The 25,050-nt window shown below is 41.3% G+C and overlaps 1 protein-coding gene across 7 annotated transcripts in view; it reads right to left on the bottom strand.

Annotated features, from left to right (window-relative positions):
• Window positions 1-938: 938 nt before the first annotated feature.
• The window catches only part of rreb1a (ras responsive element binding protein 1a), a 59,362-nt gene continuing 35,250 nt past the window's right edge, over window positions 939-25,050 (bottom strand). For 3 of the 7 annotated variants that reach the window (XM_017480289.3, XM_017480306.3, XM_053683887.1), the window contains 11 exons: window positions 22,251-22,352; window positions 21,213-21,433; window positions 16,714-16,803; window positions 16,394-16,557; window positions 11,146-11,299; window positions 10,679-10,824; window positions 8,229-8,418; window positions 5,566-8,107; window positions 5,263-5,427; window positions 3,964-4,716; window positions 939-3,868 (listed from right to left, as the gene is read on the bottom strand). In XM_017480289.3, coding sequence (XP_017335778.2) covers window positions 3,402-3,868; window positions 3,964-4,716; window positions 5,263-5,427; window positions 5,566-8,107; window positions 8,229-8,418; window positions 10,679-10,824; window positions 11,146-11,299; window positions 16,394-16,557; window positions 16,714-16,803; window positions 21,213-21,433; window positions 22,251-22,352 — 4,994 coding nt within the window. In that variant the 3' untranslated portion in view covers window positions 939-3,401. Of the gene's footprint in view, window positions 3,869-3,963; window positions 4,717-5,262; window positions 5,428-5,565; window positions 8,108-8,228; window positions 8,419-10,678; window positions 10,825-11,145; window positions 11,300-16,393; window positions 16,558-16,713; window positions 16,804-16,922; window positions 17,008-21,212; window positions 21,434-22,250; window positions 22,353-25,050 lie in introns of those variants that run through there. The other 4 variants (XM_017480297.3, XM_017480310.3, XM_017480327.3 and 1 more) reach the window with 4 other exon arrangements.

The following is a 25,050-nucleotide window of genomic DNA, read 5'->3' as shown; positions in this document are numbered from 1 at the left end:
ATTAATAAAAAGGGGGATATATTCAGAAGTCTGTATTTTTAATGTGTTTTAAAGACATCTTGCAAAAGGGGGGCCTCGGTCAAATGTTAATGCCATTTGGGGGGCCTTGCCCTGGAAAAGTTTGGGAACCCCTGCAGTAGGGCACCTCTGATTTTGTACCAAAAGAAATTTACTAGATGTATAGAAATAACAAAATATACAAATAATAAACAATAATAAATATCCAAATCCTAGATACATAGATAGATAGATAGATAGATAGATAGATCTAGGTTCCAGAGTCATTGATTTATATATACAAGACACTGTACAGTCTTAGGCACACACAAAGAGATGCTGAAGAGCAAAGATGCCTTCACCAAAAATGAAATTAAATGTTCCTATATTAAAAAAAAAAAAAAACTATAAGAGCAGTAATCAGAAATAAATGAAACAAAGCTGATATTTTAGGTGACAACCCTTTGCTTTAAAAAAAAATTGTATTAATAGTCTCCAGTACAATTAGTTCAGTTTTATAAGGAAATGACCTGTACATTTTATTGAGCATCTTGCAGAACCAGCCATGAGAATGATTTCAATACGTTCTTTTGTCAAAGGCATGCTTAAAGGCTGTCTGAAAAATATAGAGAAGTATGAAAAAGTTTAGAAGACATTTTACTTAAAAAAAAAAAAAAGAGGGTTAATTTCCCCTATGCATGGAGACTTTCGAGACACCCTGTAGATCCTGTCAGCCAGCCGAACAACTCTAACTAAATGTATTTGTTTTATAAGTACACTGGAATTCCTTTCTTCTCATATTAGGAGTCAGAGTAACATTATAGCACCCCAAGCGTCTTAGTCCCTAAGCCACAACAGCCTGATATGCCTATGGTCCTGTTAGAGGGGGGGGGAAAACTGTACCAAACAGAAATTTATAACCAAAGCTGACACATGAAACATTTTGCATTAATACAATTTTATTGCTTTAAAAGGTTTGATACAGAACAGCTTAAATTTCTGATTTCAAAAGCACTCATGTGAAGAGCAGGAGTAGTGTACCAAAATACTATCAAGGATTCTGGTTCTGTTCAAGTCCAGTAGAATTACTTTTTGTGTGTAGCAGCGACGCGAAGCTCCCTTTAATATCAATCTGTAGGTGGCAAGACTGTACTGATTTCTAGTTTTTGCCATAGGGGAAGGAGAAAAGGGCATGAAGGAACCAGGAAGAAAACAACCAGGAAAAAAAACAAAACAAAAAAAAAAACCAGAAAATAAGCAAAGTGATGAGAGGAATGTGGGTGTGCATGGATTCAGTATATCCACCCACTCGTTTTAATTCACAGTCAAGTGCTAGAAGTAGTGATTGACAGTTCGACTTGCTCCAAAATCAAGAGTTGGGGAGAATATTTGCAACTCAGGAAGGTACATTTCAAATAAGCATCATGTAAAAACCCTGAGAGCTAGACAGTGTGAGAAGGAAGGAACAGAAAAATACCCATTTAATAGAACATAAAATGGTTAACATGCAAAAACTACCCTAAAGATTTACCCAGAAGAAAAAAACAATACATTTCACAGTTTTATATGCCTTGTATATTTTTGTAAGAAAGAAAAACCTCATATCTCATCCAAACTGATATAATAATGATAATAATGATAGCCAACAAAAGAGAGAAAGTAGACCATAGAGTCTATAAAACATTAAAAACATCTACATAAAGCCTTTGGATCAATAGTGATTATTGCTAGGGGAAAAAGAAGACCCAGATCAGCTGGGCTAATAAAGTACTGAATCTGAAACATTTCTCTCTGCAGCATAATTAATACATGGCTTCTCCATATTTTTACTTCTTTAACCACACTGGGTTACAATAAATACATTTAAAACAGTCTGTGTGCATTCTCAACAGGAATACACACACACACACGGATATACATGCAACACACTCACACATAGCAACCCAGGAAAAGGCATTAGGAGAACCAGAGTCTCAGAATACAACACGCAGACTGAGTAAGAGATTGCATTTTTCATTCAAGTTCATCCAACATTAGTCTTATGCCAGTGGCCACTGCGGTGAGGAAATACGTCATCCAATACCGGATTGCTCAACACCTGTCAAAGAAATGCTCGCTTGCTAATACTCTGTTTCCTAGCGCTCACACCACAAATTCAAAAAGGTTTTTGTTTCCTGTAAAACACCGGAGGTGACTGTGGTAAATGGGACTCGTCCAGTCAGCGAGGACCGGTCTGGAAAATGCCGTAATCAGTTCGGTTTGCTGCTCTTTGAGGTTCGCTTTGAGTCTGAGGTTTACACATTTGAGAGAAAAGTAAAATGACAGAAATACCCAACTCCACACGTGATCATATGATTGACCTGATATCCTATTAGGAGAGATGCTCAGAAGGATGATGGTCCTGGAACTGGTGCCGTAGCCAGACAGGAGGCAGCAGGGTGACAACTTTCAAGTAATGAGAAAAACTAGCATTTGGATGCAGGAGGCCTGTGTTAAACCTCTGGAGAAACACAAGTAAGGCCTGAAGTAGAAGGGTTTTGGAAGACATTTAACCTGGACACAGGACTTTCCTTCTGTTGAGATCTGTTTGTGTTTTGTAGGTGATACTGGAGCTAGAGCCCTTTTTCTTGAGCCCTTTAGATTAAAAAAAAACAAACAAAAAAAACCAACAACAACAACAAAAAAACCACTGCACTTCCATCAATAATAAAAAGCTTGTCCTTGACTTTCTCCCCCCCCCAAAAAAAAGTTTAAAACATGATGTCTGACATGGTCAGCGTAGCTGGAAACAAAATCATGCTATTAAAGGCAAATATTGCCCAGATATTATATGCTGAATGTTGTTGCACGCTACTCAGAGGGTTACCCATAATGCAGCTTTGCCTTCCAGACTGAAGCCTCTGCAACTCGCCGTGCCCTCTGTTATGCCATACAAAAGCCAGAATACAATTAATTGTTTCAGGTATTCTGGAGTCCTTTCTATCACTAAAGCTGAAAGGTGGATTTGAGTCCATGAACAGCCCTTTAAAAAATAAGCGCAGTTGTACATATTCCAGTTATATTCGTATGCACAAATCGTCACACAGTAGTTTCAGTAGCCATGTGCCAGCTTGTTTGCAACCTCATATGACCATACTCTGTTCAGTCCCTTAATCATATAAAAATCATTATACCAAATTGTTTCATTTATTTATTGCTTAAATGTGACATTTTCCAAAAAAAAAAGGTTTTTTATAAAATACTCTAAAAATCAACTAAATCATCTGGTAGCAGATAAAGATATAGCAAAAAAAAAATAAAATAAAGTAGCAAGGCACTTGTAAATGGTCTTTTTGTTGCTGTTTAAAAATGTTTTGCAGTACAAAAGTACTTATTGTATGGCACTCGCACTGGAGTTACGCTTTTCACTCCACCCCGAGGAGAGGAGGCTCACTGGTAGGGAGGATGCGCTCAATATCAGGCTTGGAATGGATCTCCAGCAAGTCTTGCAGAAATCCGTCTGGTTGCTCCACCTCTGTGGGTGAATCTGAGGCTAGTTCCTCTGCTGGAGGATCTTTGGGTGTCTCTATAGCTGGTGTGGTTTCTACATTGTCTGTGATGGAAGCTTCTTTATTATGTTCCGGCTCCCTATTTGTGGCGGAGGCAGACTCGTGCTCTTTTTCCTTCGTGCTTTCACGATCGTTTTCAGATGGAGGGTTCGTGCTGGATTCCCTCTCACTACCCGAGCCCCCGCTGAATCCCTCCTCCTCTCCAGCTCTGCCCATGTCTCCATCTGCACCACGGGGTTTCTGGTGGATACGCTGGTGCCTGACCAGGCTGTGTTTCAGGGTGAATGTGCGCTCGCAGGTCTGACACTTGTAGGGCCGCTCACCTGCCGAAACACGATGGTTGAAGCATCCGTTAGAAAGTTATCTATGCTATAACAGAGACTAGGCTCGAGCCCGTATTCATTCAAATTGCTCTTACCTGTGTGAGAGCGCATATGTCTTGTCAGATCCTGAAGGCTCCAGAAGCGTTTGCCACACACCCCACATATCTTCTTCCTCTTGTCAGTTTTGCCCCCAGACAATTCAGCCCCCCCTTCACAGTTCTTTGGTTCACTCGCAGCTCCTTCTTCATCACTCCTCTCCTCCCTGTCGTCCTCAGAGCCACTGTCCATCGCACTTCCTGCTCCTTCACTTTCCGCCATCCCGTTTCGCTCCACTTTCTCTACCTCGTCTTCTACGTCATCCTTTTTCGGTTCACAAGACTCTGCCACGTCGTCCACTTTGGAGTCCACATTAGTGACGTCGGCTGTACTTTCTAACACGTGAACTTTTTCATGTCGTGCCAGAGTGGCGGGGTATCTGAAGCTCTTGTTGCAGCTCTTGCAGGTCAGCTTGGACTCTTCCGGTTCATGTGAATCACTGTCTACTGCAAGAGAGGACCCGTGTTGTTCGCTCTCTGAGAATGTAAAGTCGATTAATTTGCTGGCAAAGTTCAGGTCCAGGCTCTTATTGCTGTGGGTATCGTCATCATTAACTGTGCTTTTTCTCTTCAACGACTCTTGCACATCTTGGTGTTCTGGCTCCCCCTGGTGGAGGAGAGGCTTTACTGCAGCTGCCTCTGTGGGTTTGGCTGGGGAGGGTTTCTCAGCATCCGATGCAGCTGGCTTTTCAGCTCCAGAATTTGTCAGCTCCATTGCCTCACCGCTAGGGAGCTCCGTTTCAGACATGCTCTCTAAAACACAAAATTAAAATACATTAAACATTGCCAGTGTAAGGATATAAAATCTAGGGTCACATTTTAATGCCTGTAAAGAAAATTAAATGAGCAATGCCTGTGATGACATTACATTAACTTTAATGTATAATTGAATTTATTCTTGCATTTGCTGTACACATATCTTGTTTTATCCCAAAGTAAGTGTAAGACATAACATACAACATACTGTAGAAAATATGTACATATTCTCAAAAACTGATTATCTTACAAGCAGCAATCTGACAAAGTTTACAATTACAGACAATAAACATGGAAGTTCTGTATCTATATCATATTTTGTCCCCATTTAATTCCAAATCTGACTCGGTATGCAACACTGATTTCTATTCTTAAGTTTGTTTATATGTATATATTTGTTTATATATAAAAGTTACAGACCAGTTTCGTTACTTTTAACCATTTATTTTTAGTTAATTTTAACCACAAACCTTTGCATATAATTTCCAGAACACTGGTCTTGATAACAGTTATAAAAATTTAGATCTCACTCTATCTCCTTACCGGCACTTTCTGGTGAGCACTCCTCTGTCTCCTTGGCTTTAGGTAATGCACCATTTTGCCGGAGGATTCTATTGGTTTCACCGTGCTTGCGCAAAAGATGGCGCTCACAGTTGGACTTGGTTGAGAACAGGGCTTCGCATTTAGGGCAAGGGTACGGCTTTTGACCTAAACCACACAACGAATTGACCAAATTATGCCACATGTAAAAAAAGCTAAATTTACCTATCACTATTTTTAAAAATAAAAGGATATTTCAGTATACAGACATTCAAAGATCTTTGAATGAGAGTATTTGCATGTTACCTGTGTGTGTCAGCATGTGGCGTTGGAGTGAGCTGGCCCATGGAAAGACTCTGGGACAGAACGGGCAAGTCATTTTTTGCACAGAGTTTGAGTATGCATTCTTCTTCCCTTTGGACTGCTGAGGCTGTGGGGTCTGCTTGGCTTGCATCTGTTTTTCATCTTTTGCTTCCTTCTTGTCACCATTACATGATTGCTCTTCTTCTTTCCTTTCTAGTTCCATTATGTTGGTTTTTAAGTAGGTGCTAAATTTATTGGCATTACTGGTGGCCAGAATCTTCTCCACACTGGCAAATTCCCCACTGGACTCTAGGTCAACACTAGGGTCTGTTGAGTTCATTGTAGGCTTTTCTCTCTTTTCCCTAGCCGTGTTGATGGTTTGTCTTTTATTGCTTCTCCTTTTGGATCCCTCTTGGGGAAACTGCTCAGCTGAGGTGTCTGAGGCAGAATCAGGACAGCCATTAGGACTATCTCGTTTCAGGAGGTCGGGGGCACCAGAGACAGAAGAGATAATCTGGGCAATGGAGGCCAATGGTGGGAGCTCCTTCACACCAGCAGAATTTGGTTTAGGTAGCAGGGGTTTTAATCGCGAGGCACGACCTGCTGCACTGGTTACACCAACGGCGGTCAAGGCAGTGGGAAGCTGGTAGCACCCACGCTGCTGCAGTTTCTCATCAATGGCTCTATCTGTTTGCAGGCCCGGGACAGGTGTGTGATCCATTATGTTAAGGAATGTCTGCTCCTTTTTTACTTCTTTTTGCAACACTGCATCAGTATTTAACTTTATCGTTTTATCTGGATTCTTGGGAATAGAGAGATCAATGGGCTCCATGGAATCATCATAAGTGGAAGACTCCATCTTGATTCGAGGAGAAACAGTGATGTTTCCAGCATTGTTACCTCCCCGGTTTTTGTTTGAGAAGTCCAGCGGTTGGTCCTGATCTGCATTATAGATACATAGATCCTCCATTTTAATGGGACAAAGCAAAGCACTTGGTGGCAGTCCATTGAGTGGAGAAGGTTTAGGGCTTGTCTGAGATGGAGCAACAGTGATGGTAGCTATATGCTCTTCTATGTCCTGCTCTTTGATCTCAGAGTGCTGTTTCAGTAGGTGGTGGATACAGTTACGCTTGGCCAAAAAGGCCGCTCCACAGCATTTACACTCAAATGGCTTTCTCTGGAAACCATTGTGGATACGCACATGGACCTGTAGGGCTCGGTAGGTCTTAAGGTCCTCACCACATAAATGACAGACAGTGTCACCTGAGCCAGTTTGTTCTAATTCTTCAGGCGTCGACGTGGATGAGGTAACGTACTTGATATTTTTCTCAATTTCCTTACGAGTGTTCTTCATGTGTTTCTTGCGAAGGTGGCGTTCACAGTTGGCTTTAACAGTGAATGGGTAATGGCAGACTCGGCAGACGTAAGGACGCTCACCACTGTGAGTGCGCAGATGACGAATCAGTGTGGCTTTGTCAGGAGCAACATAGTCACAAATATTGCACTGGTGGGGCAAGATACCCAGATGATAACGCATGTGTGCCTGTAGTACCCCTGAATATGCAAATACCTGGTCACAAAAGCGACAAGGGTATGAACCTTTGCGACCTGCTCCCTTCTTTCCAGATGGCTCCCTTATTTTGTCTTCTGCCTGCTTAATTTGTTGGTCATCTGTGTCCATGGGAGTGTGGGCATCACCCATGCAGTCAGCTTCCATTTGCATTTTTTCAACAGAAGCCTGGGTGCAAGTAGATGATGATGAAGATGAAGATGGAGACAGTTCCTTGGCAGCCTTTGGGAACTGGCCAGCAGGTGGTGGTAGACTGGGGCTGATACAACCAAGTGATGCCTGCTGGGTGCTTAAAAGGGGAGGAGGAGTGGAGGTTGTCATATTGGTCCTGGGAGCCACCAGAGGCTTTGGCTTAAGTGGGGGCATCTGCTTGTAGTTTGACTGCACTGCACTGCATGGTGCCTTGGACAAGGGAGGGAGACTGATCTGGTTTGGGGCAGCAGAAGCCACTTTGAGGATCTGCTGTATGTCAGCCAGTTCCATTCCAGTCTCGCCACAAACTGGCTTTACTACCATCCCACCGTCTGGCTGGACAAGAAAACCAGTCTGAAATGGCTGTAAAGAAAGGAGTTTGAGTGCCTCATGCTGGGGCAGACCCCGGAGAGATGATGGATCCACCAGAGACAAGCTAATCTCACCAAGAAAGCTAGACTCCTTTTGGACCAATGATGGCTCCACATGAATTACTCGGATACTGTCTAGCTTTGCTTGCAAGACATCGTCCTCTGAGGGTACAGGTTTGACCTGAGAAATGTGTTGCAAACCCAGAAAGCCCATGAAGCTACTTTTCTCAGATGTGGGGGACTCTGTACTGGAAGGCTGGGTGGAAACAGACTCTTCCTTGGTTTCAGAAGTGTCATGTGTGGACTTGTGCAAGTCTAATGCTGCATTTAAAGGGAAAGCTTTGTCACAGGTCTCACACACAAATCGATGAAGCTTGCTGGCGCAGCGGCGTAGATTGGTTTCACACCAAACCTATTGATTGGAATAATTAATTACTAATATACAGTAGAATCACAATGAACTTAACTACCACATAAAAACTTTTAGGGGTATCATTCAATTGGAGCAGACAGACATAAGTACAGGTAATTACCTGGGCAATGTCAGGAAATTTGTGGCAGGAGAAATCAATAAAAGCTAGATCGTTGAAGCCTAAGGGTATGGAGGGGTTGTTCTGAATGAATGGGCGTCCACTGGGGTCAGTTGGCAGCTGCTTATGGATGACAGCATTGTGACGGAGCAAACCTCGGTGTGTCCGAAATGAGATGCAACAATGATCACACCTACGAGTAATAACAGATTTTAGAACATGGACCTTCACTAAACAAAGACTGTTTAATCCTTAATGCAAAATAATAATTATATTTAACCAAAATTTGTGATTGTTGAGTAACACTCAAGATGCTTAGATGGGTTTAGAAACACTAATCAAGTAGGGCTGCAACTAACGATTATTTTCATAATGGATTAGTTAGCCGATTATTTTTTCAATTAATCCTAAGGGGGGGGGGTCAAACTTTCAGTACCATTTTTTTGTTTATTTAAAATAAAATCCACAAACTGAGTGTTACAAATATAAACTTCAGACTAAAACTTTACACAACTGTTTGTCCAATTATACAAGACTGAAAAGAACCCAATGCACACAGACACACACCAGAATATATGTTATTAATTTAGGACTGTAGTTTAATTCAGTGCTTTTTGTGCATCCATAAAAAATTATGCATAAATACTTATATATGGTAAAAACTGGGAATAAAAGGTAACGTTGACAAACAGTAAACTGAAGAAAGTCAGAGATTCGTTGACAACGATTTTCATAATCGATTATTATCGATTTGTTGTTGCAGCTCTATAATCAAGTTTTATTAAATTGTAACGGACAACTGCAAACATGTCAGTGAAAATGTGGGGTAATATCTGGGTAAAAATAGAGCTGCAAATATACTGAATGATGGTTGGTGATGGATAACTCCAGCAATAACTGTCACAGTTCACCCTTTCTGTTTGTCAGGCGCTATGAGAGACAGCTGGCTAGTGTCTATGACGTTGCACACAGCTCTTATCAATGGCCACACCTCTCACCACTGTCCCGAGGTGTCTGTGCTGACCGTAAGCTCCTTTATCTAAAAGTCCATGCATGCTTGCACACATGCGCGCACATACACACACACGCATACACACGGTGTGACCAGGCCAACAACATGGCAGGTGTGCTTTCACAGTTTGAAGGCTTATATGTTAGCTAACTTAGATGCACATTTTTGTGAGTGCTAGTAATGAAAAATACAGCAACCTACCTGACAAACCTGTTCTCCCTTTGTGTAATGAGTCATTGAGACATTTTGTTTATATTGCATCCCTCCCCAAGGGAGTCTCATATAACCAAAGTGCTAACTCTCTTGAGTATGTGACTGGACGTGCAACTGGGAGGGACAAATGACGAGTCATGTGAGCATCCCTGTATTAGAACGCCTGTGGCCGTATTAAGTACCCGATTCACTGCAGCCTAGATCCTCTTAACTAGCTCTCTTAGCTGAAGTGATTACACAGGATTAGTGCTAAATTTGCTCTACTTCCATACAATAACTGTGCTGTGAAACTGAATCCAGGCAGGCTCACCTCAGAATGAACCAGCTACATGAAGCTACCCATTAACTTGTGTTTAGAGAAGTTGGTCGTTGCATGAGTGGGTTTTAGGGCCGGAGTCTGTGGACTGTGATGTCTCCAAGGATACTCATCCCCACCCCCCAACAGAGAGGTCCAGCCGACTGCGTCCTAAAGTCTACTTCTGTGACTCATTAAATCCCCTCACCACGCACACACACACACACACACCCTCCCTCCATGGTACTTTCCCCCCTCCTTCCTCTTTCCTCCCCGATTTCCTCCTCTCTGCTCAACACCACTCCCTAACTCTGGAGCCTAGGGGCCAAATGGGGGGAAGGGATGAAGCCGTTTAACGTCTTCTGACTGGGAATGCATAAACACCATTAGAAGCAACTGGGATGACCCTTCACCATTCAGGAGACCTCGAAATATGACATTTTGCTTAGTTTTAATTCAATTTACAATTCAAACAGGACATCAGAAGTCCTTCAAATGTTTAATGATGGGGAAAACTGCAGCAATTAACTGCAGTCAAGCTATAGGCAAGCCCAGGAAACAACACCCCAATTGGTATGCAAGAGGACTCTCTGCTCGGATGTGTTAAATTATGACCATTTCAGCACAAAGAAGGCCTCCATAATCTCCCAGCAACTGCTGCAGTTCTGCCTAAACCTCCACCCTCTAGTGTCCTCTATCAGCATAGCTCTCAATGCAAAGACACAGCAGTCTTTCCTGAATATTATATTATATATAATGTAATGTATGGAGAATCAGTGAAAAAAATCTGCCATAATCTGCATAGATATGTACTAAATTTTTCATCATTTATAACTTTTGAGGTTTAGTGCAATCAGTATGTAGTATGTTCTGTAGGAGTGCATATAGTTGGGGAAACAGAATATCTTTCTTGTGCACAGGTGCTGTTCAAACCTGAATGCAGTGTCAGGATGGATTTCCATATGAGTTTCCAGTTCATATTTGGAGCCGAGAGTCTTGAAGCAAATGGGGCATGGTAGCTGCTCCTCCTGCTCCTTGCTCACAGTCTGGTCATCCACTCCACCATCTTCTAAAACCTGCTATAGCAAAGACAGAGCAGTGTCAGTCACACAGGCTGATGCTGGAAGGTATGGGTAGTAGGTACGTAATGAGTAATTACATCATCGATTATGCAAATTAAGCAGATTTTTAGGCATCTATATCCAGACATGATCCATATGTATAAACTTCTTCAAGTAAGAATTAAGGAGCTTCTTTGACATTTTATATCCTAATAAAAATAGTTACAACAGTGAATCGATTTATCCTTAGTCAATTGACTTAATCCAGGATGTCTAACAAGTACTGGCCGATTCAAATGTGGCAAAAATCACACCGCATATAACAGCCACAAATCTAACCTTTTTGCTGGATGGCTCATCAGCTTGTTCTCCATCATCACTATGGCTGGGTTTCTTCTTGGAAATACCAGCAGAGGGGCGTTTCCGTTTACCGGATGGTGGAGGGCTGGTGGAGCTGGAGAGGGAAGAATCTTTATCGTGGATCTTCATGTGCCTGCAAATGGTGGGGGGCGTGGGAGGGAGATGGTAGATCTTCTCAGTGTGTTGAAAATAAATAAAATTGCGTCTTATAAACATATTTTGTTTTAGAAGGGAAATTAAAACCTACATTAATATCAGCAGTCACTAATTTTCTTGAATAAATACATTTCATTGTGGCCGAGATTTGAACTTGATGCTTAAACGACCGGCATGGCTTCTATTTGAACGGAAGAACGTTTGCGAATCAGATAACCCAGCCAACTGGGTGGGTTGCTCATTTGGAGTGCCTGGTTGATGGATAATCTTCAAGTAAAACTGGACCAAGGAATCTTTCATGCTTCCTGATGGAAATGGCACCAAGAGGAAAAGCACTAATGGGCTAAAACCTCCTGCAATTATCCCAGAGCGTGTGTATGCCCTTACATGGATAACATGCACAGGAATAGGCAATGTTCCATGAAGAGACCCAGAGGCAAGTCCTCTTCATTTTAGTAGTCAGGAAACCAAAATGGAGCTTTCTGATTTGTAAACATGAAGGAAAAGCATGTTTCTACCCTCAAATGACCCCAACATCCCTTTCTTTTCCCGTGTCTTCTTACTTCTCATGGCTCCCACACTCCATGCCAATTAGAGGTAAGAAAGATTTAAAGCAAGCCGACCTGGGCAAAGGATCAAAGTTTATAGAAGTGTTATGTAACAGGCCTGTACTGACGTGTGTATTTCCAATGACACAGAGCATCAAAACCTGTACTGACTATGTGCATCTCTTACACATTTCTCGGTTAACCATCTGTGGCTATATTTTTGCATATAAAGTGGATTTGCACTTGTGCATGTGTAAAAAGGGGCAGCCATCTCAACCTCTGGTCATCTGAGTTTCAAGAGTTTCATCTTTCACTCAGTAGTTTATTAATAGCAGGCAGAGAATTCACCACCCATTTGGGGATTTGATTCTTTCTCTGCTCTGGACTCTGACCCCAAGCTTGATAAATCACAGCAGACTGCCAAATCAGCGAACCATGATTGGATGGAGATCACCACAGGCGTCCTACAAGTATATGATAAGTTTAAGCTGATTAATTAGTTTGAATATACTTTAGTAACAGAAAAGCATCGACCATGCTATCATGAAAACAAGTGTACTCATTTTCCCCAGCGTTAAACTCAGACCCAGTTTTATTTGTTCTAGGCTTCCTGCCTTTGGATCATGGGTGTTTCTTTAGAAATTATAGGAGTCAGCTAGCTAATCTGTAAAGGATCATAAAACTTGTTGATGCCTCAACAAGTCCATTCCTGACATTCCAACACATCACCGCAGTGAAAAGGCAGGGGGCGCTGTGTGGTCAGGTTCCCAATGCAATGTCACACCAAGGGCACTACCCTTAACTCTGTGGCCGTTTAGCAGTGTAACCAACGCTGGAGGAGTTTAAGCAAATAAAAGCAGCCAATCAGCTCGCATGTGGCTGCCCTCCTCTGTCAGTTGCGATCTCTCTCTCTCTCTCTCTCTCTCTCCTTGACAACGGTGACTCCCTCCTCCCTGCCCCCATTTTCATGTGATGCTTTGGCACAAAATGGTGGCCTCCTTGCCAACAACATAGAGAACTTCCTCGTGCATCACGGTTTGCGACAGCATGAAAACTTTGACTTGTGTACACTTTTACAGAGTTCACTAATGTTCATTATTAATAAAAAACAATACTGCCTAGCTTGATCAGCCAATGAGTAATAAACAGGAGGAAGATTATTCTTACAGCCATACCGACACAGTGAGAGACAATAATACACAGTAAAGGGAGGCAAACAGACCAGTTTCTCAACTCATCACTCATCAGCAAGCAAAACTCTCAGCAGCTCTTGTCTGATTAACCGCCTCACACTGAAAACCAGGAGAAAACGTTTCTCTTTTTCAATGTTCAATCAGGTGAAAAAAGTTTGGAGGTACTCTATCTCTCGCTGTTTTTCAATCCCCCTCCTCCATGTCTCAACACAATCAGCGCCTGAGCTTCAGGGAGGATGTTGGTGCTTGCCCCTCCACCACCACAGCCTGCTGGTAGAAGATACCACACGTGAAACAACGGAGAGGGAAGCGCTTCAAAAGACGTCCGTTTCCTATGCACAGTCCTTCTTTCATAATAAACTGTCTCTGTCCTGTGCACATTCAGAAGTACCTTGTAAATACACACACACACACACACACACACACACACACACACACACACATACACACACACACACACACACACACACCAACGCCCATCCATTATCTCAGTGGCACACTTGTCGCATGTGTAACCCATGCAAGCAGGGTGGCGGTGCAGCATCAGGGCGAGGTTCAGAACAAATTACAAAGAAAGACGGAATCAATGATCGGTTTTAGTTTTTTTTTTTTAAAATGGATGTCTGATGTTAATAAAATAACTCTCAGCAAAAATGTTTTGCAATGCATCACAATATGCATTAATTGTTGTTGAGGTTTTGCTAACCAAGCGCCAGCAAATCAGTTATAAAAAAAAAAATACTCATTTATTTAAACATATAATCGTGTTTAATCGGTTACCCATCACAATGAGTAACACTGAAGTGATTACCACACTCGCAATCAATGGCACGCATTTAAAAGGTGTTGAATATTGATTATATTTATGTCATCTGGTCATAATTCACTACTCTAGTACATTTCGCACGATAGACGTTCTAAGATATATTACACGATATAGACAAAGATAGCATATCGCGACTGTACAGCTATACACTGCGATGCCAATATGCCTTGCAATGTGTTTAAAAGACTGTTAAACTAGAGAGATGTCATGAATGCATTTTGGTCTGCATCACAAAAAGGTTTCTGAAAATCATCAGTACTGCAAACACCAATACTGACAGAACAATTAACAAATGCTGTATTATGCAACATTAATATAGAATAAATATCTAAAATGTTAGCTTTTCTATCTAGTTCCTCCGTATGTACACACATTCATCTATTCATACAAATTATTCTCATCTGCATCCAGCTCTGCCAATCAAATTTGCACTTTCTATTCATTTTTTCAAAAGTCAATCAACCAGATATTTTCATTTCTGTCTCTAAGAGACGCACACACCCACACACACTGCGTTCACTGTTTAAACATTCCCCTACTCAACCATTCCTGTCTAACCTCATTAGCTAATGAAAGCCTTTCAATAGCCAATTAGCTGTGTTAGAGGAGTGAGGAAGCTGAACCACTCTACTCTGCTGAACCAGCATCAGGGAAACGTTATTTTCGGATCGTGATCTCTTCACAACGCACCGACACCTGGTTTATACTTTTGCGTCTGTGGAATTGTTAACACGCTGAGGTATCGTGCGCAAGCGCTCACGAAAAACATGAACGTGTCCACTAGGGGGCAGAAAATAGAAAAAAAAAACCTAATTGAACATCTAGCGTTTCGCTGAATGGAGAAGCAACAGCAGTTGTTTACGTTCTTGCTCTAAATCATGGACACCGTGTTGTAGGTAGTAAATTAGGCCAGACGTGGAACAGTTTTTGATCGTTCAGGTTTTCTCCACAGAACACTGTCAACTTTTTTATTAAAATAGAATATATTATATATATATATATATATATATATATATATATATATATATATATATATATATATATATATATATATATATATATATACACATACATACATACATCACATACATACATGCATACATACACACACAAGAATTGATGAGCAATATATTTTGATACAACATGCTAAAGAAGGGACACACCCTTCTACCTCAACCAATCAGTGCTTTAGTCTGCTTGATGCAGATGTAGCACTGATGGAGCACTGTAGACAACATGCACACCCTTACACCCCCTCCTCTCTGTGTCCCAATGCAAAACCGCTTCAACGGAGAAGCAGAAACCGGCCCTGACTTGTCACGTATGAAGTGCCTTCAGACAAGAGCTAGAAAATGTGAGCCAGTAGGAATCTTGCATCAGAGTGGGAGATGCCTCCCTCACACACACACACACACACACACACACACACACAAATGCTGAATACTCCAGGATACACAGTCATTGCTAATCTTGGGATTAGACCTCATTGTTGGGAGCCTAAGCATGAGGCAGAAAGCCACAGGTGTCTGTCTGGATGGTCCAGTTCACTCACTCACATCCCTGTCTCACTCTCTCTTCGTCACACACACACACACAAACTCCTGCTTAACCACCACAGATGAGTCACCTGTATAAATACTCAGCAGCACTGTTCAGACGTGTGCTCTTGGCTCCATCACAGAACTGTTTCAGCATTTCCCATCAATATAAACCTTTTTTTATGGAAATGTTTCAGTGCCTTGTCTTGAGCAATCTCTCAGTCTTCAGTATGTATAAAATACTGCGGTTAATAAGTGGCAGCCATCTTGGATCAGAATGGTCTTAAATGGTGCGTTCTCACCTATTGGTCGTAGAATCTATGTGGCTTGTTTCTATTTGGACTGAACTGCTTTCAGAGCAGTAAAATGCTTTTAAGGGGTGTGTGAGAGAGTACAGGCGCTGAAAACATTCTCACCGAGAGAGTGAGTCTTTTAATCTTTGGTCTCAAATCTTGCACAGAAATCATTGATACTGTATCGACCGAACACAAAAATGTGGTGATAATTTATGACTAAATTCATTAATGAGATAAAGAGAAGTTTTTAAAAAAGGACCAGTATTATTGTGCACTGTTATCAGCATTTCCTTTCGTTTCTCACTTCGGATGTCTCCAACTCTGTCCGCTGGCACCTATTTTGCATAACGCATGTTAAACACTCATAACCTGTAGAACAGCATATTTGGTTCAGTTCCTGATGAATTATCTTCTCACTGCAATTAAACAGTATCCAACCGATTCAAGGTCCCCACTTAAACGTGTTAGCTGTGTTTACACCTGCCCAAATAAAAAGACTAAACTCTGCATAAGTGAAAGAGCCAAAAGAGACCGTATAGCAGCATCCATCCTAGCTTAAACTCTCTACAAGAGAAAGTGTTATACCAGACATCGTCTCTGAAGGCCTCAGACACGCAGCAGTAACCTTCTTGCTGAACAAAGACCGTAAACAGGTTGCCGTGTCTCTGACCTGTGCATGTTGCCGTTGGTGGTGAAGGTCTGGCCGCACACAGAGCATTTGTATGGCCTCTCACCGCTGTGCACCAACATGTGGCGATCCAGAGAGCTGGCCGAGCTCAAGCTCTTTCCACAGATACTGCACGAGTGATCCGAAGTTCCAGTATCAGTGTTATGCTGAAGAGAGAGAGAGAAACAGAAAGAAAGAAAGAACAATGCCTCATTATACTCACCAATGTGGTAGAATCTCGAATGTAGCTTAAAATGTACGTGTGTGTGTGTGTGTGTGTGTGTGTGTGTGTGTGTGTGTGTGTGTGTGTGTGTGTGTGTTACCTGGCGAATATGCATCGTAAACTGGTGCTGAGTTTGACAATTTTTGTCACACAGTGGGCAGATGAAAGACGAGGTGTCATCCTTGGCATCCTAAAACACACAAACAATTATTATTATTATTATTAGTAGTAGTAGTAGTAGTAGTAGTATTAGTAGTAGTTGTAGTAGTAGTAGTATTATGAAGCAAACATGCCCAGTGTGAAAACCACCTAAGACTCTTGGATGATGTGCCTCAGTCTGGCAAACATTGAATTAAGAACAAATATAAACAATTCCAAGATTCCAATTCCAAGATTCTAAACCCCCCTCCCCCTCCCCTCAATTCTGCCTTGGTCAGCCTGTGCTAATAACAGTAGGGAGTGTGGGTAAAATCCCATCTGGTGGCCTTGTCTTCCGTCCTTGACTGTTTCATTGATCCTCGCTGTATCTATAAGATTCTCGGCTGAATAAATACGCAGCTAGATAAATAAGAGTATGATGATCTGGCCTCTCGTTCACTCGCGTGGCTGCTGTTCTACGGGACAGTCTGAGTCGACAAAACGAATCCAGATATCTTAATCATTATTGTGAAATCAGACTTAAACTGTGACCCTTTCTGCACCCTACATATACCATGCAACTCTCTTTACTTCTAGTTTAGTTTTAACCATATTCTTTTCAAAGGAACTGTCCATTTTCCATTCTGTGGCCGTTCAAGTTAAAAGGTACATTTGTGTGAATGTGTGTCAAATGAGCATCCTGAAAGTAAGCTGTGTCTGTGTGTGCGTGTGTATTCCTCTTTCACCTTGAGTGGCAGATCATCGCAACCCAACACCATGTGCTCCCTCCCACTAATGTTGACAGTAGAGCAGATCATTAACTCTGAGTTCGGTTTGTAGCCCTGCTCGACTCTTACTACACTCCCACAAGGCCACATCCAGGTTGCACGCCATGCCATGCCATCACACACGCACACAACTCCAGAGCGAAATCATACAAAAACATGCACACACAATCAATCAGGGGAACAAATACTTCAGAGTTTCGGACTCTTGTGCTGTATAGGTATTCCCTCCAATTACAGACGGACCCACAGGGCTAAAGGTCAACTCGGGTGAAACCAACAAAAAAAAAATTATGCACACTATCAGTATCTCCAAAAATAAACCGTTGTTCAGTGCCCAAAAATTGCATCCAGCATTTCTCCTAAACAGCTTTACTGGCCTTAGTAATAGTAGTCATACGTTTCCCTTCAAGTTTGATGGGTTCAGGATTAGAAGGAACACAAAACATCATTGTCCTTAAATAAAACACTTATTTAGAGTTATTTAGGATGTGAGAGCAGCCCGTTTTTGAATGTTTTTATTGGCCTCACTCGGGCACAGTCCACATATAGCTTCAGCGCTTTGATTCAGTTCTTGTTTAGTATATTTCTATATCTATCTGTAGATGTTTATCTAAAATATACAAGTCTGCCAGAGTAGACTCTATGTGCTGCTGTAAGAACTCGCTAGTTATGGTGAATTGCAATTACAGATCAGTGACCGTCACACAGCAAACGCAAACTAAAGAGGATTCAAAAGAACCAAGGCCTCAAGCGTTCTCCAAATATATACTATTTATTTTTTCCATGTTTTTATTTAATTTATTTTAGTCAAAGATGGAAAAATTGGACCCATTAGAACTTCCTGATGGGTCACCTGTCAGTGTGTGTGTGTTTAGGACTACATCTGAACTGAGCAGGTCCTCTGTGCACAGTTTGTGATTTATGCTGATTTATGTGAAATTAATTCAGCCAATTACATAACACACCATAAGCCTCTTCTGATTTCCCCCCAAAAAAGGAAAAGAGGCCTGAGAAAGAGACACCATATTGGTACTTGCTTTCACAATAAGTCACTAACTTCCTGGACAAGTGTTACTGTTTGAATATTATTCCAAATCAGATTTATGTCCTGAAAAAAATGGGCAAAAATGCAAATAAAATAAAATAAAAAATTCAACATTCAAGTGTTCTTTAAGAGCCCATGTTCTACATTTATTTGCTTCAGTATTATTGTAGGATGTTTAAATGAAAAAAGAACCTTCTTGCATGAAGGGCGATTAAAGATCTCAGATAACGTGGGGAATGTCAAATCTAATGGCAAGATAAATAATAAATAAAAATGCATATGAAACCTTTATGATAAAAATGCCATTGCCTCCTTGTAATATTCTTTACTTAAGAAGTCAAAGTTTCATCTTCTGTAGTTTATGCGATAGAAATGCACAGTGTACAGCTACTACTCTCCGTCAGAATATAAAATTCATTAAGTAATTAAGATGTTAATTTTAATAATTCATTTTATGGCAGTCCTACTGACTAATAGTTTGAAGATGTAATGTTAAAGCCTGTGTTTTTATCCATTCCTCCATTTCACTGAGAAAACTGTAGAGGAGTAGACTTTGGGGGGGCAAAGGGGGGCTGAGTGGGTACTGTGGGGTCAGAATTAACACCTGTTATCCCCACATGAGGGCTCTTACTGGCCTGAAGTGCACGCTTTAATCGACACCATGTGATGACGAGCTTCGTGTACAAAAGGAGGATTGAGGGGCAGAGGACCATGTGTCCGTCCGCTTCAACACATGAGGACACTCTGTCTGGGTGAACACACACTATCTCACCTGCGTCATCCCAACAGCTCTCAATGCAGAAATACACGTACGCGCGCGCACACACACACACACACACACACACACACACACACACACACACACACACACCTGCTGCTGATCCAGTGAACTTTACAAAAGCAATGCTGCATCGTTCCAACTGACGCGGTACAAAATGGCCTATGGTTTAGCTGTGCCTGTATGCAGTGTATCAGCTGCAAGAATCAGCCAAGCTGAGAGTCCTATGGACATCTCATATATCTGTCGAGCTCTCTTGTACTTTTGAAACAGTGTAGAACAACGTTACTATCCCCATCCTATTGCGTAGATCTGGTTAATGACTTTACAGTCTGGATAAGGAACACATGCACACACACATTTTTATAAAGAACATGTGCTGTCTAGGGTGCTTTTTGTGCTGATCTGAAAAGAAAAAAGCTGTTCAGTGAACCCATAGTAATGGTATTACCCCTCCGGATTTTATCTGACTACACTGACTAGCTACCAAGCTTTTCTACCTATTCATATGAAATAATTTATTATTATTAATTTTATTTCTAAACATTTAGTTGTGCCCTGGATATGAGGCTGCTCTGCTTAGCTTTACTCCCTTAGCAGGTTATATCAAGTTTCACAGATGTCCTAAAACTAGCTACGTTCAAATATATTGCCATATATTGCTTCTTATATTTATTCACCTACAAGACAAATTTCCCCACCCGCACTTCCCGCTCGTTTTGGTTCTGGACAAAATTGTGCCAGCTCTGACGAAGAAATATCAATTTTGTCGCTTTTTAATACAGTACTGTGCAAATGTATTAGGCACCCTATTATTTTTTTTTTGTATGAACTTGGTTATAGATTTTTTTTTTTATTTTATGACTTCTACATTATCGAGTCAGTACAAAAACATTGTAGGTTCCCAAACATTAATTTTCCAGCACAAAATTAAACATTACAGAAAAACGTTCGAATGTCTGTAAAGAAAGCAGGATCTTATATAACAGACCAGTTTTCAGACAAAAACACAATGAAGGCTGCTGGGTTTTGCTGCAAAAATAAGAAGCGAGAGCGACAGTCAAAGTTTCCAGAAGAACCGTAACTGGTTCTGCAAGATGCTCGATAAAACTCACAACTCATTTCCTTATAAAACTGCACTAATTCTACCTGAGACTACTATTTTTAATTTTTTTGTCACACCAAATATTGACTTTGTTTCATTTATTACTGTTTATTGCTCTTGATGGTATTCTTTTTTTATTATTACTGTAGAAACATTTCATTTCATTATTTTGAAGACATCTTCACTCTACAGCATTTCTTTGCATGTGCCTAAAACTTTTCCCCAGTCCTGTATGTGCTGGCCTAAACCGGTTCCTTTTCCATGGTTACGTCACCTACATCAGATTTTGATGTTTGATTTAGTTTTACTTATCTCAGAGTTTACAAAAGCCCACTGTATGGCTGATGTAAGTGGTGTAAATGTAATCAGGAGAAACATGCTGATAGGTTTTACAGGCTTTAAACGAACAAACAAGAGCATCTGTGAAAGTGAGTTTATAAAGCTTTGCGTGTGGGAACAAGCGAGTATGATCTCACTTGCAGTTCCTTAAGGGTTCTTTTAAATAGTTAATTGTTATAGCTTTCAAAATAAGTTTGACTTGGAGCTGTTTCTGAAAGGAAACTTCATACAACCTTTAAAGGGGAAAAACACAGAACAAATCTATTGTGCTACATCGAACTTTTTCATTCCTCCAACAGTGTACTGTGTATAGAAGCTCCTGAGCACAAGCAAGGCTTAGCCAAGCTGGTTAGATTGTTTGTGCAAGTGTGTGAGAGTGAGAGAGCGCATGAGACTCTATGTATACCTGACTCTTCCTGGCGTACCGGCTGGCGCTGGGGCTCTTACTGGAAGTCTTGGCGGGGGTTTTGTTGGAAACCACCACCCCTCCATTCATCTGAGCTGCTTTCATCACAGTGCTCATCATCGAGGTGATGGACGACAGGTCTGCTCCATCCACTCCCTCTTTCCCTTTCTCCGCACGGATCTGTGCATCCGCAACACTCGCCGCCGACTTTCTCGGACTCGCTGAGGAATAATCGCAGATGGTTTGCTGATGTGGAGTGCCACAAACAGGCTGTTTAACATAACTGTACAACATGCCATGTCATTTTTATTACAGTAACTAACATGATGTGTAATTCCAGTCGATTAACAAATAGCTACTCTGTTCTACCATTTTTTTTTTTTGTCGCGTTGACAATTTGTTCATATATTGTTTGTTCCAATTTTAGGATGAGCAAAACAAAATACTGTGATACATATACTATCTGTCAAAACTTTAGACAAACTCATTCTTTATTTTTATTATTTTTACCCACATTTTATAATAATAATAATAATAATAATAATAATAATAATAATGTCATCAAAACTCTGTAACACAAATGGAACGATGGGAATTATGTTGTGATAAAAAATCCTAAATAAATAAAAATAATTTAATATTTTATAAATCTTCATAGTAGACACCCTATTTGCCTAGAATTTCCAGAAATGCATTCTTGGTGTTTTCTCGACCGATTTCTTGAGGAATTTCCCCGAGATGCATTTTAAACAGTATTAAAGGAGTTCACACCTACGCTGGACCCTTATTGGCTGCTTTTCGGAATATTTCGGTCAGAGTCGTCCGTTTAAAAAAATATTTATTTGTAAATAAAATGTTAGTTTTCTAATGAAAGAGATGAATATGTCGGCACAATTATATCTTTGTCTACAACAACGATTTCAAACATTTACTCATACACCTTCAGATCAAAAGGCTTTTAACGTCACGAGAAACGCTTCAGTCGAGTGTCCACAAACTTTTGACCAGTAGTGTATAAGTGTGACCAGAGTGTCTTACCAGCGTGTCGATCTGTCTCCTCCGTCTGCTCGGCCTCCATGGTGCCGATGGCAGAGCTGACCTCCTCCCTGGTCTTCTTCTCCTCTGCTGAACTCTCCATCACTGCAACACAGAGATAAGAGATGTTTAGAAAGGAAAGATGAGAGAAAGATTGTGCATGAACATGCTTGGAGGTGTTTAGAAGCTTGCACCATAAGAAGCACAGTAAGCTACACAGATACCGGGACTTTTCAAAATGTATAAATATCTATTATTAGGGAGTTGCGTCTTGGCTAATCTTTCACACCCAACATCAAACCAGAGGACAGCTTCGAAAAGTCAGCATCCGAAGTCTGAAACTTTTATTTTTCAGACATGCGTGCTTCAGATGTGAGACAAATCACACTCACACCCTGACATGGCCCTGGTGCTGTGTGTGCTTTATGACTCCAGCACCTGACTGCAGAGCATGAGCGTGTGTGTGTGTGCGCGCGTGTGCATGAGCATGTGCATCTGTCTGTCTCATGACCTGACAAGCATGGCCGATTCTAGCACAAGCACAAGGGTGATATCACAAGAGGTCAAAAACAAATATTGTCCTCAGTGAATCGAGCGGCCTGTACTTTTAAATATTAAACTGCTGGGAGTTTTCCTCAAGTTGAAGGCACAGGGTACAGATCTATTTTTTTTTCCCCTAATCCTCATAGGTTAATATAGAGAGATGTGATTGGTGGAAACTGATGTCAGCATCATTAAAGCAGATTTAGATTAAGTGTTTAGTTCTTAGGAGGCATCACACACAAAACACACACACACACACACACACAAAACACACACACACACACACACACACACACACACACACACACACACACACACACACACACACACACACACACCCTAGTTTACATGTATGTAGTCAGGTATGAGCCGGGTTGCAAACAGAAAAGTCCAGGTTAGCTTTGACACAACTTGAGGAATGGATCCCAGTTTTGGGGGAGGTAGGCAAGAAAGTGGAGTAATGGTAGAAAGATGACGAGACAAATGAGAAAGAGAAAGAAGACTCAGAGAGAGAAGACGGAGAGAGGAGAGCGGTGAAGTAACAGGCTTCTCCCTCAACTAATTGCCGTTTCCCGTTTACGGCCCCACAGGAAGCTCTTCTCCGGTCCAGGCTACTTCCTCCTCACCAGAGAGTGGAAACAGACGGACAAAGAGATGGAGTGTGTGTGTGCGTGTGTGTGTTGGTCAGTGCAGATGATGAGAATGCCATGACGCTTCAGTGTGATGGATGGAGATGCTACTCAAATGTTGGTAAATTCACACGTTTTAACCGAAGATCAGAGTTACAGTGAGGTCTGCTCGACTCACACTCACACGTACACAGTCACACCACCCCTGGACTGGGAGTAGGGATGGGTGATGTTACAAACATATCATATAATGATACTTGAGGACATTTCTATGATACATGCTCGTGATACAAAATATAAAAAGGTTTATAAACAATCTGCCGAGTTTGTTGGCACTTTTATTCAATATCTACTTGAAAATTACATAACTGTAATATTGAAAAAGAGGAAAAATCTGTCCGATCGAACCAAATGAACCAAGTGTGTTAAAAGTAAGATTCAGTGCAAAATTTTAACATCAAAAACTAGTTAAACACACACACACACAGATATATATGGATGGATGGATGGATGTGTGTGTGTATAACTAGTTTATAAAGAACTTGGAACGTGACGTTAAAAATATCTAGCATTACGCCAAGGGGTTGTTTGAGTAGGTTTGATTAAATAAGCATTTAATCAAAATAAGGCATTAAATAACTGTCGCTGAACTAAAACTTTGTTTACACTAGTGCGTTTTCCTCGTCCACACTGGCGTTTCCGCTGCGTTTCAGAAACGATCTCCGTCCACACTACACGACCGAACACGCATGTCACATGACCATTCATGCACACTGGGCATACGCATACAAGTGTAAACAGGAAGTTGGTTGCTAGTCCAAACCGGCGTTCCATGTAGGGCTTACGCTGCTTGAAATGAGATTTGTTGCCGGTCGCTCTAATCGTAGCTCGCCTCTTGTGCACGTAGGCAGCTGCAGGATTATAAAATACAGAATTTATCTGCACAATGGCTGCCAAGAAAAGCCAAGAAAAATCACCAAAGCGTGCGGTTCAGTCTCCGTGTTGTTGCGTATACGATCAATGTAGCGTAACGGTCATATGGTAGGGGCTTGACGAATCAGGGAAGGATACACAATGATCCAGAAGACCCTATCAGGGGGTGAAAGTGGGCGGAGCCACGCCTTCATTTTCAGAAGTCTTCGTTTTGGTCTGTTTATACTGAAACGCAAGCCCGGAGTTTTCAAACTAAAACGGGGTCTTCGGCATATCCAAAAGTCTCCGTTTTCGAGGGTGGAAAACGCCGGAGTAGTATAGACGACAGGCGGAACCGTAGTCAAACTTACACATTTTAAAACGAAACCGCACTAATGTACACAGGGCCTAAGAGACTGTCACTGCAGCGTGGATATTTCCGGCATCGATCCATCACCGATGAATTTATTCTCTCTAACGCAATGCCATTTGTATTGTTATCATTAGGAATATGTATCTTCATAATCAAAAATAAACTGCACATAAAGACTCCCTATTTCCTTAATCAAGTTTGATGCATTTGATCTTCAAATCTACACTACGTTGTTCTTTCTGGAGTTAGAGGGTGTAATAAAAAGCAGATCTTCTCGACGTGGCACAAACTCAACAGTATAAAAAGATATACACTCTAGATAGCTACACTATAGCTGAAGGGTACA

The sequence above is a fragment of the Ictalurus punctatus genome, chromosome 1 (assembly GCF_001660625.3).
Source record: "Ictalurus punctatus breed USDA103 chromosome 1, Coco_2.0, whole genome shotgun sequence".
NCBI classification, from domain to species: domain Eukaryota; kingdom Metazoa; phylum Chordata; class Actinopteri; order Siluriformes; family Ictaluridae; genus Ictalurus; species Ictalurus punctatus.
The sequence above is the reverse complement of the archived record's forward strand: the minus strand, read 5'-3'. Positions and strand labels throughout refer to the sequence as shown.